The 15826-nt window shown below is 43.0% G+C and overlaps 1 protein-coding gene across 1 annotated transcript in view; it reads left to right on the forward strand.

Annotated features, from left to right (window-relative positions):
* The first annotated feature begins 3496 nt into the window (after nt 1–3496).
* Nucleotides 3497–15826, forward strand: part of LOC145414189 (putative cytochrome P450 301a1, mitochondrial) — a 185489-nt gene continuing 173159 nt past the window's right edge. Inside the window, exon 1 of the mRNA XM_080283764.1 lies at nt 3497–3556. Within this exon, the coding sequence (XP_080139890.1) occupies nt 3497–3556 (60 nt within the window). The remainder of the gene's footprint in view (nt 3557–15826) is intronic.

The following is a 15826-nucleotide window of genomic DNA, read 5'->3' on the forward strand; positions in this document are numbered from 1 at the left end:
CCTTTTCTACACCACACCTACGCAGCCCCTGTACCTTCTGTCGTAGTTCCACACTTTCTCTTCTTCCTTTCCTAATCCCTACTTTCCCCCACTTCAACTCACCTCCCCATTCCCCTATCCCCGTTTCCTCCTCTTCGATCCCTGCTTCACCCTTTCCTCCTTTCCCATCCCCCTTTCTCCACCTCTCCCTTTTTCATCCCCTCCTCCTCCTCCTCCTCCTCCTCCCTCCCTCCACAAACTTCCTTTCCCATCATCTCCTTCGTTCTCTCTCATCTTTCTTACTATCCCATCCTTCCCTCTTCCTTCTTTAACTTCCCAGTTCTCTCCCTTCCCTCCAGTTTCCTCCCCCACCGTCTTCAGCGACGGACAGGGACAAGAATATGAAATATAAATACCACATGCTGGATACCCCACTGACAAGTAAAAGACTACAAAGATTTAGGAGTTATAAGTAACTACCTCAGAAACTCAAAAGAGTGTGTAGCAGCCAATAATAAGGCAAACAGAATGTTCGACTTCATCTCAAGGAACTTCAATCATTAAACGCCCGATGCCGTCAGTTAGGCCAAACCTAGAATACAGTGTGCAGCACTGGTCCCCGAACCTTGTGAATGCCGAAGACAAACTCGTGAGAGTGCAACGCAGATCCACAAAAATTATCCCATCGCTGCGGAATTTACCTTACGAAGAGTGATTTAAGAAGTTTAATGTTTTCTTTAGAAAAAGTACCGACTTAGAGGATCCACTGTAAGTATTTAAAACATTTAAATTCGACAATGTTAGGCATGATAGTTTGTTCGAAATACTGAATGACACTGTGACTAGATGGAATGGTAAAAGCAAGAGATCCAGCACTAATACAGGGGAAAAATCCCTAAATATTCGCGTAGTGGAACAATGGAATAACTGCAAACATCAGTAGGTAGTTCAAATGCAATTGATAGGTTTAAAATTCGGCTAGGCAAACATTTCGAGACCATAGGACACAACTGAGTGTTGTTTATTTTTTAGACTGAAGTGTATGGCGACGACAGTGAGACGTTTTACTTAATTATGAAAACATTCGGCAATAGTATATTCCCTTTCTTTTGCAGATATGTAGGTCAGAAATTACATAGTGCATAGCTATTCCTCTTCTGCCTTTCCTATAAAATTTTTCTTGCTTCTTCATTCAAGCAAGCATGGTGTTTTTGTCTGTGTTTTTTTTTTTTCGTGCCTGTTTTACTGGATTTGTTGTGGCTAGGGGAGGCCTTCCCTTTTTCTGTCCTTTTCTCTTGCACCTTAGTTAGATTTTTGTAGAATTAGCTTATTTCTCCAACAGACAGCCTTGTCATGGGCCAATAAGCCTCGTGTTATCTGTACTTCCTATGTACTCTTCCCCTTCCCTGTCCTTTCATTCTCTCCTGTTCTAATTTATTCTCCTGTCCTCCTTCGTTCCACCCTTGCCTTCCCATCTTTCTCTTTCTGCCATTCTTCCCTTTCTCTTCTATCGTTCTGTCTTCCCCCTTCTTCCTATCTACATTGTCCTCTCCTCTCACTCTCCCTACTTACTCACTCCTCCCCTACCCCCTACCACTACAACTTCCACCGCCTCTCTCCCATCTCCTCTCCCCCTTCGCTCTCCTTCATACTTTTTCTTGCTGACTTCGGCTGGAGAGTTTGGTGGTTGGGGGGGGGGGAGAGTTTCTTGCTTTACTTTCCCTACCTTCAGTTCTTAAAATTAGATACCATAGTCATTACTTTATAGCAAACAGCCCCGAAAGGACCTTTAGGTATGTAACTGTTTGGTTTCATTTGTACTCCTTTGTATTCCACTACTTCCATCCCCCCCCCCTCCTCTCGCTGACTTTTTCTCCGAACCCTTATCGTATATTCTCTCCCCTCTCCTGCTGCCCTATACCCCAGCCCCTTTCCCTTCCCCTCCCCCGTCCCCGCCCCGTGTAATGCCCCCCTAAAGTGATCACCTCACCGTCTCTTTGACCCCATTTAATCTCATCACCTTCTTACTGGGCGGGAGGATGGTGGTGGGGGGGGGGAGAGATTGCAAGGGGGAATGAGGGAAGGGGTTTTCTATTTTTAGTCCCTTCTCAGTCCTCTCTTCTACTAGGCCAGGATCAGTAGCTCAAGTTCGAAGGGAATCTGGAAACAAAATTCGAGAAATGTGATTTTTTCAGGAAAGCTACTTGGAAGTCAAAATCCACAAACATTCTAAACATTACCTATGAGCTAGCCGTGTGAGACGAAAATCAATGATGGCCGCCAACGCCATGGAACACTTAGCCTATATAGCTTACCAGAAGTCACAGATGGTCATGTAATATCCCCTTTTAAGGGTTTGGGGGTACACGAAAACCATTTTTACCATTATTCCAATTATTTATTGACGTATGTTCAAAATGTGATCAAGGTAGTGTATTATTTTAAACAAAGTGTAAATTTAACATATTTAAAGTCAACAACCAGCACTAACTTCTTCCAGCAGCAGTTATTGAACTACTTCTAAATAAAACATTTTTTTTAGTATCATAACTAGTTATGGTCACAGTTGTAGCCTGGGGACTCAGTATCTTTTCCATCAGGTGTGCATGAATTAGGACAAGATTGGCCAATACACGAGGAACATATAGGTGTGCAGTAGAGTCCTGCTTTCCGACATTTGCATCTCTTGCCATACATTTGTTTACACCCACATGACACAGTGAGAAGAACATGTTCTGTGGCTACTGATCTGTCAGTCAAAATGGGATTGAGCATTCCACCTTGAAGCTCCCAACCTCAGTCAGCAGGATTTAGATCCTCAACATTGCCCAACCACTCCTGAACTGCGAAGTAGGCTCGATATGAGGGGTGCTGTGCAGCTGAGGATGTGGGAGGTAGGCTCTGATGTTGGAAGCTGGTGGATGCTTTGCTCATCCTCAGCATATACCGCACAAATCTCAGCTTATGAAGTGTTGTGCATGTCGGATTGGCATTATATAGCTTCAGTAACAATTTTTCCCACACACTGGCTACTTTTTTATGGCTGGCATCGCTCTTCTTAAACACATCCAACCTCCTCTGATCCTCGCTTTCCAAGACTGCCATGTCCTTCTTTTTGCCAGTGCCATATAAGGCAGAGACTGTGTCGTCCGGTGATAGCGTGTGCTATCAATCATTGTGTTGTCGGTTGTGTGGATGCATTGCCTGCTGGATGTTATGTATGCTGTAAACAAAGCCTCTTGCATACTGCATGTAGATATTATCTGTTGTGGCCCTATCAACCAACATGACAAGCAGATATGTATCCCTTGCCACAAGTACAACAGGTCGTGCAATATTTCCAGCAAATGCTCATGCTGTGCTACTTATTAAGTGGTCAGTACCAGCCTGACTTTGACAGCAAGCAACGCCTTCAGATGTAAGTCGGTCCTTCAGCCTACTGATTAACCGTGACTTGTTACTATTTACTAAAATGGATCGTTGATTGCCCGTTACTAATATGCTGAAATCAAACACTATGTCTCCAGAGACATGTGAATCAGTGCGGCGGTTCTGTTCAGCTGCCTTGGTTGACAGGGTAAGATCTGTGCAGCCAGCAAAGCAGACAGTGCATTCTTTGCCATAGTTATTGTTAACGTGATTCCCATAGCTGTCACGCACATCACCATAAGTGCAGACCACAGTTCATGTCACATTTTGCAGCAAATTGCCTCCATCTACCACACGGCATGGGTTCTTAAGTTTCAGTGGATACTGGGACAACTCGAGCTTTCAGCACCTTGGCAAGACCACTTCCCTCTTTTCTCTTTTTTCAACTGTTATGTATGAAGGGAAGAGGCATGAAAGGAAGGGGATGGAGGGGGAGGTGGGGTGGGTCTGCTTTAAGCCTCGTATCTTAGCATAATACATAACATAAAAGTAGCATTTAGATCAAAGGACTGTCACTACAACAGAGCTTATTTTAATAAACAATGCCTGAAACTGCAGTGGAATTTACTTATATACTTTTTTTTAAGAACTTGCATCAGACTGATGATGGATGACATGTATAGTGAAGGTACTATTGCACATACAAGTGCATCTATTTCTGAAGGTACTCGTGAACTGAGTGGTGTTGACTAGTGTCACAGAAGCTCAGCTGGGGGGAGTTTGTTCGACGCGGATGTTGCTTCAGTATATTATGTGAGGCACCCTCGTCTGCTGAGCCTCAAACAGCCTCGTGATTCCTGCCGCGTCCCTCAATTGCTTCAAACTCTCTACACTTGCTGCTGTGGCCGGTCCTGCAATCTGTGAGACGAGTCTTATGAATCGTGCCTGGACTTTGTTTAGAAGAGCAAGGTGTGTTCGAGCTGCAGTAGACCAAACCAGACAAGTGTATTTCAGTGATAACTGGCTGTAAGATTTATGCGTTTGTAGGACTCCCATCAAGAGTCAGCAGATGCAGAATTCGTTGTAGTGTAGTCACATTATGTAAAGCTCCTCTTCTTAGGTCTTGATTGTACATTCTGAAGTGTCAGAGTCAAACTTTACACCAAGGATATTAATGGAATCTCTTTCCTTTGGTCGGTAGTCACGTATCTAAAGACGTTGGTTTTTCACGCTTCGGTTACTTTTCTTTGCTACGGCAGGTAATTGACTTTTCTGCAGAGAATTTTATTTAGCGCGGGCGCCAGTCAGAACGTGACATAATGCGCTTGAAGGAGAGAGAAAAATAGAGACGATAAGTGAGAATTAAATGGAGAGGAAAGGGAAGGTAAGAAGGGAGATGTGAGAAGAGGAGAGGAGAAGAAACAAGAGAAAGCAAAGCGGACATGTGAGAAAGAGAGAGATAATAGAAGTGAGGAGAACGTAATAAGGAGGTAAAAGAGAAAAATGTAAAAGGAATTAAAGTGAATTTAGGATGGTCTCCACCAAAACAAGTAAATCAAAAATAAAACGTAAATCTCTTATCACCTATCACGTTTCAGATTGTGTAACTTGCTATGGTTTCGTGTTTGCCCCATTTCACATGAACATTTTACTGATACATGGGCTTAACCTTCGACCCCCGAAAAAAAAACTCTAAACGACAAAATGAAGAAAGAAAGAAAGAAAAGAATTGAAAAGAAAAGGGGTCCTCAACTTTTTCCTCCAAAGCAAAATAATGAGATGTGCGAAAATAGAGAAAGTGAAGAGAAACAAACAAGTAGGAGACAAAAAAAAATCAATAGAAAACAAAAATGAGAACACTGAAATGCAGCGAAGAAAATATCAAGTGAACGTGAAGAGAGGATACAGAAAAACAGAACATCACAAGAAAATGAAAAGAGAGTCGAGAAAGAAAATAAAACCGAAAATAAGAATAAAATGCAAAGTGAAAAATGAGAGAAAGAGACAGAATAAAGAACTGAAAAAGAGAAAATAAAATGAGGTGAGAAATTTAAAAAAGTGTGGAATGAGAAAATAAATAAAGTACTGTACATCGAAAAACTGGATAAACAAAAATGAGAATATAAAAGAAAGAGGTGAGATAAAAAGGAAGTGAAAAAACTGGGACGAAAGCGATGGAACACCAGATAGACAAAGTGATGAAGGAAGAACAAGAAGGTAAGAATGAAGAAAAAGGACAAGGGTGAGAAAAGCAAAGAAAAACGAAAGAGAGGACGTGAGGAGAGAAACGAGAAAAAGTGTAAAGTGTGGTTATAATATAATAATGAGAGAGAGAGAGAGAGAAAACAGTAGGTCAATACCCAAGGTCACAGGATGAGGTCAAATTTAACTTAGCAAAATCAGCTTAAGCAGTTTTAACCAGATTCAGACCAAACCTGGTTGAAGGATTGAGAGAGGTCAAACATGACCTTCCAAATCATCCTCAACAATTTTAACCAGATGTAGACCAAACTTGGTGGAAGGATTGAGAATAATGAAAGAACGAAGGGGTTTGATATTAAGCATACTCGGTCAGGGGTCAGGGTCACTAGGCAAAGTCAGAGTTTGACCCGTGTGTCTGTGTGTGAACAAAAACTCAAACAGTTTTGATCTGATTTAGACTAATTGGAAGGGTTCTGGATCAGCCAGCGAGTTGACCTACAATACTGTTTTTGAAAACAGTATGTCAAAGGTCAGGGTCAGATAGCAAAGTCATCTTAAACAGTTTTGTTCGATTTATATCAAACTTTGTGGAAAGGTTCAAATTAAAGAAAGGGTAAGGAGATCCTGTTCTGAGAACAAAATAGCTAAAATAGATTTAATCTGATTAAGTAAGGGGTTAATTACTTTTTTCAGTTCTTAAACAGTAATTTTAGAATCAAGGGGTTAAGATGAGATCAGAATATCGAGTTGATGATTTTTTTTTTTAACACCAGACTTTGTGGAAGGATTCAGAGTAAGGAGAGGTTAAAGGAACTTGATAACAATCAATCAAACGTCAGTATCGCAGGGACAGGTCAGAAGTCCAGGTCATGAGACAAGGTTAAATATTTTGGTTGTTATATGTTCCACGCGTGTTGGAAGGGTTAAGGGTCAGGCAGGAATGATGTACGACAACTGAGAACAGTTAGTCTAAGGTCAAGGTAACAAGGCAAAGAAAAAAATCCGCTGAGCCGATTGGTGGGTGCGAGTGTTGGACAGGTTACTCTTTCTCTACCTATTGCGATATTCCTTTAATCTCTCGACTTATTTTCCCATTTTCTCTCCTCCACACTTATCTGGTTTCTATTTCTCTTTGCATACATTCACTACACTATCTCCCTTCTTTTCTTCACTCCACTTTATCTCCCTGTATTTTTACTTTTTTTTACTTTTCCTTTTTCATAAGCGTCTTGTAATCTCCCTCTCATTAGTCTTCCCATGTAGTCTTCTTTCGTTTTCTGTCGCGTTCACTTGTTTTCCTTATTCCCTTTCCTCGTCGTCTTTGCTTACACCTCCATTCTTTACTTTCTTGTTTCCTATATTACTCTCACTGTCACTGTTTTCTCTAATCTTCCTAATTCTACTTTGCTTCTCCTGCTTCCTCTCTTCCCCTCCCCCTCATTTCTCCTCTCATCTTTCCACATTCTGTCTCTTCTTCCCTTTATTTTTCCTCTTCCTTTTCCTCTCTCACTTCTCTACTCACTCATCTTTCCCCTTTCCTCTTCTCTTCCCTCCCTCCTCCCCTGCTGCCTTTTTCTTCATTTTACTGTCTCACGCGTACATCATCATTTCTAATTCCCTTTCGTCTCTCAGTTCTCGTCTCTCAATTCCTCTTCCTCTTTTTTTTTTGCTTCCTGTCTTCTCTCCTTTTGCTTTTTTCCCCCTCCTATTCCTTTTCGCCTGGCATCTTCTCCTCCACATCCACTTGTTTCCTCTCCTCCTCCTCCTCCTCATGCTTCCTCCCTCTTCTTCCTCGCTCTCGTTTTCTTTTCCTCAGCCAACAGACCGGAGACTCAGGAATTCTTTTCATTTTCTCGTTGTCCCCTGCATCTTCGTGTACCGTATTCTCTTATTTTCACCCTTCCCTGTTTTTTTACCTACTCGCTTTCGTTATCCCAATACTTTCTCTTTTTATTCGTGTTAATTTCATTGTATTTCATGATTGTGTCATAGCTATATCCTTTAATCTGTTCTGCGATGACATAATTCTTTTTCTCTTCTTGCTAAATCCAGGCAATTCTCTTGAGCTGTGGATAGGGTTAAATATAGCCTTCATTGACCACACTACTACAAGATATCCTTCCCAAGTTTAATAAAATCGTCTCTCAGTAGCAAGAATGAAATATGAATGACGGCCTCTCACTGAATGTTCATCTTACTTTTTCCTTCCTTACGAGTACGTTCTCTTGCGTATTCTGTCTCTTCCGTCTTCCCCTTTTTTTCGAATTATGCTTAACCGTATTTCATGGTCGCATTTTATCTTGCTTATTTCATTCTCCTCCGCTATCCTTACTGTACTTATTTAATTTATCTCCATATACTGTATTATCGTAATCGTATTTATATTTATCGCCCAGTATTTCTTCCACATCTCTATTTCCTTATTTCCACTACCGTATTTTGCCTGACCTGTTTTTTCTTCACTACATTATTTTTTTTTAAATAATTTTCTCTTCTGCATCTTACATATCGTATTTAATCACCAATATTTTCTCTATTTCTGTTCTCATATTTTCGCTTTAGTTTTTCTCGTTACATGATACTCTTCCTTATATATTCCAGCGCATTTCTCCTCTATTTCATGCCCCGCTGCGCCTTATTTTTTTCCCGCACTTCATCAACCGTACTATATAATCCATATTTCAGCTCTGGTGTTTTCACTTCCATCCAAAAATTTTCAGCGCACTTTTATTTTGTATTTATTCTTCCATGTTTGCCTAATCAGTTCTTATTGATATCGTATCATTTTTTTTAGGGGGGGAGGAGGGGAAGATCGGCTGGCATTCCAAGGCCGTCCGCGAAAGAGACCTGAAATTTTCAGGAGTGATGTTTCTTGGTTGCAGGCCTCTTTTTGCACAAATTTCTTTTCCTGGCACTAGCACCCTCTATGATATTTTTTTTTCAAGTTTTGCTTTCTTGTGCAGCAAAAACTACTGAAGTGATTGCATTGCAAATGTTCCAGTATGCAGGCGTCAACATATACTAGTGCACCGGGTTTTGGTATTTATATCCAACAAATACTTTCTAAGATATTGAGGAAAATCAAAATGGCCACCTTGTGCCCGAAAGTGCCAAATCGGAAAGTATTTGGCCGATTTTGACCAAACTCGGTGGAAATGTAGTGGGTCATGAGTAAACATTTGCAGAATATGAATGACTTTGACCTTGACCTCAAGGTCACAGGTCAAAATCCGTAAAAAAATTTGATTCGTACCAAAAGTCCCCTAATATTAGGTCTCCAGTGATAACAAAAGTATTTTCAGAATCCTGATAGTTTCTGATTTTTAAGTTTTCATAACAGCAATTATGACAAATCAGTATTTTATAACGCTTCATCATTATTTTTGGACCTGCTATCAAAACGTTGCCCAAAATACTAAAAATGTTAATTTTTACCAAGACTTAGTAGCTTGCCATATATAATGGTTTACACGAAATTATAGATTCTCTTATGTATAGATCTTGGTTCGAACAAAAATCATGACACTTATCTCTATGATGTATTATTAATAATGTACCATTTACCACAGTACCTCTTAATACCGTGCATATTTCAAAGACTGTACACTATATCTAATGAACAAGTGTGGATTTCTTTTTTTTTCATTCTAATCTGGAATGTGGCATTTTATTCTGGAATGTGGAGTTCTTTGATTATTGCTTCAGCAGTTTCAGAATTTTAGTTACCGGTAGTTCTTTCCTTTTAATTTCTCAACGGTATCTTTCACTAAGTGCGTTGTAGCCATATAACCAGGTAGACGCCTGGTGGTATAGTGGGTTAAGATGCTGCAGCTGGATGTGGCCTATAAAAGTCAACGTTCTAGGGATGGTTGGGGTTGAATGCTCATATAATGCCACTCAGGGATAAGTGAGGTTGCCACTGTTACCCCTTTTCTCCTGTACTCACCTCTCTGCTTTACTCACCTCTGTCCCTCACTTGTCCCATCCCCTACTCATTCCTCTCTTCTTAAACCCTCCTCTCCTTCCCTCTCACCTCTCTCCTTAAATCCACCTCTCTCCTGCTGTCCCTCCTCTCCTTCACCTCTCCACTCCCTTATTCCTTCTGTCCCTTGACCATTCTCTCCATCACCCCTCCTCCTCTCTACTTTCCCCTCCCCCTAAGCGTTCATCTCCCTTATTTTCCCTTCTCTCCCTCACCCTTCATGTCCCTTCTCCCCCCTCACCCTTCATCTCCCTTATCCCCCGTCGCCCTTCATCTTCCTACTCCTCCTTTTCATGCTTTTCTATCCTTATCCTTCAGCATGTAGAATTAGATCTCGTAGTCATAGTCTACTCTGTAACAAGCAGCCTTGAAAGGACCATAAGGTCTGCTACCGTTTGCTTTCCTTTGTGCTCTTTGTACTTCTGTCCCTTACCGCTTCCCTTCTTACCCTCCCTTACGTCTTATCTCCCATACCAGACATTATGTCTCCTTCATTGCACTTCAGTCCAGTGCTAGTACCTCATTTCACAATTTTTTATTTTTTATTTTTTCATTTTTCTTTTTATTTCTCGGTGTGTGGAGCTCATGGAGAATTAAGACTCACCCTGCTGCGTCCTGATCATCACCTTAATTCTTTTCCTCTTTCATTCTTCTATGCCTCCCCTCCCCTCGCCATCTTTCCTCTTTTCCCTCCCCTCTCCCTTTCTCTCGTTCATCCCTCCTCTCCCTCATCCTTCCTTCTCCCTCTTACCACTTCCTATCCTGTCTTCTCCCTCTCTCTTTCACCTTCCTGCCCATCATTTCCGTCTTAACCATCACAACCTTCTCTCCCTCAGGTCTTCTTCTCTTCCTCGTGTATCCTCTTCCTCATGCCTCCTTCTTTCTTTCATGTCACCTTCTCTCCCATATTCCTCCGACTCCCCCCCATACCTCCTTTTCTCCCACATACCTCCTCTCCCATATTCCTCCTCCTCTCCCTCATACCTCCTCCTCTCCCCCATACCTCCTCTCCCCCATATCTCCTTCCCTTCCTCCTGCCTCCTTCTCTCCCTTATACCTCCTTCCCTTCCTCCCGCCTCCTTCTCTCCCTTATACCTCCTTCCCTCCCCCATACCCCCTTCTCTCCCCCATACCTCCTTCTCTCCCTCATACCTCCTCCTCCCCCCATACCTCCTCCTCCCCCCCATACCTCCTCCTCCCCCCATACCTCCTTCTATCCTCCATACCTCCTTCTCTCCCCCATACCTCCTCCTCTCCCCCATACCTCCTCCTCTCTCCCATACCTCCTTCTCTCCCCCATACCTCCTCCTCTCCCTCATACCTCCTCCTCTCCCCCATACCTCCTCCTCTCCCCCATACCTCCTTCTCTCCCCCATACCTCCTCCTCTCCCTCATACCTCCTCCTCTCCCCCATACCTCCTCCTCTCCCTCGTACCTCCTCCTCTCCCTCATACCTCCTCCTCTCCCTCATACCTCCTTCTCTTTCTCATACCTCCTTCTCTCCCCCATACTTTCTTCTCTCCTTCATGTCTCCTTTCCATCATGTTTCCTTCCCCTTACCCCTTTCCTTCCTCTTTCCCCCTTCTCTCCTTCACCCTTCTCTCCTTCATTTCTCCCTCATGCCTCCTTCTCTCCCACATGTCTCCTTCTCTGCCTCATGTCTCCTTCTCTGCCTCATGTCTCCGTCTCTCCCTCATGTCTCGTCTCGGTCGTGCCTCCTGTCTTTCATGCCTCTTCATGTCTCATTTCTCTCCTTCTCTCTCTCGTGTCTCCTGTCCCTCATATCTCCTTCCCTGCCTCATGTCTCCTCTTCCTCTGTCTCCTTCTTTCCCTCTTGTCTCTCTCCGCTCTCATGTCTCCTATCCCGCATAAGTCTCTGAGTTTTCATCACTTTCCCTTCTCTCTTCGTTAATTTTCCTTTTTCCATACTTTTCTTTCTTCTTCCTGGGTGTGTGGAGTTCATGAACACTTAGACACCCCCCTCCTGCCACCTTCCAGCCATCAGTCTTCTCTTGCTCATTTCTCTTTCCATCCCTCAACAGTCATTTCCCTCACCCCCTTCTCTCCCTCCCTCCTTCACTCCTCTTCTTCCTCATCACTTCTCACCCACTCATCTCGCTTTCCTTCTTTTTATTTCTTCTTTTTCCATTCTTTTATCCTCCTGCGTGTGAAGTTCATGAACAGTCAATTTCCGTCACCACTCATAACCATCAAGTTTCCTTTCCTCCCTCATGTCTCCTCTCCCTCGTCCTATCTCCCTCCCTTTTTCCCGCTTTCTCCCACAACCATTCTCTCCTTACCCCTCACATCCCTCTTCTCTCATCATTTCCTTATCATCCACTTCGTCTATCTTATTTTTCCATATTCTTTTTTTTTCCTTCTCCCCTTAGTATGTGAAAGTCTTGGACAATTAGGTCGCCCCCTGTCGCCTCCTGACCATCAACTTGACCCTTTCCTTCTCTTCTCACCCCTCATTTTTTCCTTTTGCTCTCTTCATTCTGTTTTCTCTCCCTTTTCCTGGTCCCACCTCTCTTCTACCCATCCTTCCCTTTTTCTCCCAGTATCCCTCTTTCCTCCTTGTATCCCTCGTTTCTCCCTGTATCCCTTTTTTCTCCTCTCCCTCTTTTCTCCTTGTATCCCTCTTTTCTCCTTTCCCTCTTTACTCCTTTAGCTCATGCCCCTTTCTGCCCTTGACCATTCTTCAATCTCGGCTCGTTTTTCCCTCACGCCTTTTTTATTTTACTCTTTTATCCCTCCTTTTTTTTTCTCCCTCTTTTTCATCCCTGTTTTCTCCCCCTCTTCTTTTCTCCGCCTCTCCCTCCTCAACTTCAACCCTTCATCATCCACTTATTTTCATTTTTTCGCCAGTTTTCCTTTATATCTCCTTTCCTTTTTTTCATCCCCCGGTGCGTGAAGCTCATGAACAATTAGGTCACCTCCTGCCGCCTCGTTACTGCCCCGGGGTAAAAAGATAATGAGCGAAAAATGTAAAATGAAGCGTTTGGTTTTCCCGCGATAATGCTCTCACTAACGGCAGCAGCACACACACTCGCCGCTCCACATCTCAAGTTACGATGGGCCGCCGGTTTATTTGTGAAGCAGTATACTCCGTTCATTTTAACTAGGCGTAAAAATTGCCATCCCTCCATCTTGAAATGCTGGGCTGTAACACGAGATTTACACTAGAATGGGGCGCTAGTCACGAAGAAGTGCTGTGGACGCCGAGCTGTAACAAGAGACTTATACTAGAATGTGGTGCTAGTCACGAAGAAGCGCTGTTTAAAGGATGCAGTGCCGTCATATTGTCCTATTCTGACTCTGAGTTGTGGGAAGTAAGCTGCAAAAGTACGAACATCTTCGCCAGGTTGAAGTGAAGGAGCTATAGTGAATTTATTCCCTTCAGTCCGGTGACTTGTGTAATTCATTGCTCCTTGCTATCTCCAAAGTCTTTTTAATGTTAGTAATAGTAGTAATAGTAGTAGTAGTAGTAGTAATCAGACCTCGTACAGTGAAGGGGTAAACGAAGGCTATATCTAACCTCTCCACTTTAAAAGGTCTATCCTGAGCTGAATAAAATCGTGCCTTTGTATCAAAAACATAACAGAGAATACGTCATAGGATTTTAAAGGATACATACTTATGGACATAGTGGCAGAATAGAAGAACTGTAGCTGTGAAAGGACTCGCTAATGTGTAATGCTACCGCTGAAAATATTTAAGCATTAACAGTATTAATTACTTAAATACCCATCAATTCCCCAACACTTCTATCCCTGTGCAAGTGGGCGCGTGTGTGTAAACTGGAAGGAGACGTGCCATAGGTGTGTGTTGGGATGGAGTGTTTGTCCAATCCTCTGCTGCCCTCCCGCTCTCTGTATCGCTCTGTCTGTTTACTTAGCCAGGTGTATTAATTCACGTGTCCATAAACCAGGTAAAGCGCTTTGGTGTGTGATATTTGGGAAGTGTTAGGGAGTGGCTGTCTCTCTTGTTATCATATATTTGTGTTGTTTCCGTCTCTCTTTTTTCCCTACTCTTTATCCCTGCTCTGTTCACCCCGCTTCCTTCCCATTTCACAACTCATTCTTTCCCTCCCTCAGATCTTTCCCCTCCTCCTCCATTTTCTAACTACTTCCACTTTCACTTTTCAGTTTCATTCCTCCATTCTCACATTTCATCCTCATTTTCACACTTCATTCTCCGCTTTTACCCGTCTCTTTCCATTTTCACTTCTCCCCTTCCACTTTCACTCCTCGCCTTCCACTTTCACTCCTCCCTTTTCCAATTTCGTTCCTCCATTTCCACCCTCACCCCTTCCTTTCCACATTCGCTCCTCCTTTTTCACTTTCGAACCTCCCTTTTCACTTTCGCTTCTGTCTCCACATTCGCATCTCTCTTTTCACTTTCGGCCGGGGGGTCATGAGTTCGAGCCGCGCCCGGTCCGGCGTGCCGGGAGGGGTAGCGCTCTCCTGTAACCTAGCGGGGCTATATGGCCTTAGTTGCCTGGCTCGGGGAATTCACTTCTCCATTTCTTTTCACTTTCGCTTCCCCCTTTCCACTTTCGCCCTTTCCATCGCACTTTCGAGCCTCCCTTCCTCCTTTACCCCTTCCTCGCACTGCGGTGAAATCTTCTTGTAGCTTTTTTCCTCCGCCAACGAATTTGGAGGAGGTTGCTTACTCACCTATGTTTTTTTTTTTTTTTTTTTTTTCCCCAGACGATATCTCCTAAAGTTCTCAGTAAATTTCAATGAAATTTGGTAGGAGGGTGGGCCATGGGCCAAGAAAGAATTGATTAAATTTGGGGGCGGTCTCGGATCGTATGTATATCTCCAAAAGTTCACAGTGAATTTCAGTGAGATATTGTGGAAGTGTGGGCCATGGGTCGAGGAACAATTGATTAAATCTGGGAGCGGATCCGGATCCTATATATTCCACACAATATCTCCATGGATCCGGATGTGGATCAGTTTTAATGGCAGTGGCATTGGCAGAGGTATGCGCTGTCTAAGTCCTTTCTAGTTCATATTGCTACCAGACGATTTTGCTTGCTTTAGGAAAAACTTTTCGTATTACAGTAGTTAATGCTAAGACCCCAGTTAACAAAACTTATCTCAAACTAAATAAAATCGTCGTCAGGAAATATATCCTATCCACATTAACCTGGCCTAAATTGCCGTCTCTCCACCTTAAATGCTGTGTTGTAACATGAGTTCGGCATTAGAATATGGTGCTAGCCACGAGTGAGTGTTATAGAAAGAGAGAGATTAGAACCGCGTTGTTGACTTATTCTGCCACTGAACGACAGGAAATAGGTTACAAAGGAACGAAAATATCTGCTGAGTTAAAGTGAACGAAATATGAGATGCTGGTTGGAGATGAAAAGAGCCCTCATTGTCTTTAGATAAGATCTGACAATCCCACCGCCTGCCACTCGTGTTGCAGTCATCCTTTTAGTTCCAGCGAAACAGGAAGAAGAAAATGAAACCGACTCTTTCTTTTCAGATTCGTGGCATGAAAAATATATAAAACGTTTGCTCTCAGACTCCCTTTCTACTGAGAATATGGGTAACAGTGGTATACTGATTATGTAAATGGCTCTCCCAGGCTCGTATGACTCAGCTGAATGAAATCCTTTGCTTGTAGTTGTAATAGAATTGTACTAGAGTTGAACCGATCCAGGTAAGGTTAGTGGTGACAGTATTAACTATGTCAGGGCTCTGTGACCTACTCTGAGTTCATTGGTCGGCGGTTAATCGGTGTCTGTGGTAGGTGAAGGATACGTGTGTGACCACGTAAGTGATGGACTTCTTGATCCCTTCCATGCCATGACAACTTTTTATATCAATAAATCTCCAGCAGAGGATTTTACTTAGCATATGGGAATTCCTTCAGTTCGAAAATTCTATCTATAACCGTTTGTTGTTGCTTAACCCAGGTCTGTCTGGCCGAACCGACCTGTCGGCCACAGGTAACTGTTTCTGCGGGACCGTCCTACAGGTACAGTGCAGTACATAGAGTAGCCTACCTCGTGTAGAGAGCCGGCGCCTTGTTGTGGCTGACAGCACCTCGTCAGGATCGGACTAGGCTCACCCCCAACGGCGTAGGGAAAGATGAAGTTTGATTCCCGGATAGACCCTGTAGCTGCTCTCGCTGGTGTTCACAGCACCACCACATGTAAAGTTATATATATATATATATATATATATATATATATATATATATTACGGTAGCGCCAGCCCGGGGCTATTACAAAAAGACAACAAGGCAGCCTTAGATGATCGGCCTCCACTGCGTTGC

Source organism: Coenobita brevimanus, chromosome 98 (assembly GCF_032717465.1).
Source record: "Coenobita brevimanus isolate Jiangsu-jjx chromosome 98, ASM3271746v2, whole genome shotgun sequence".
Lineage (NCBI taxonomy): Eukaryota > Metazoa > Arthropoda > Malacostraca > Decapoda > Coenobitidae > Coenobita > Coenobita brevimanus.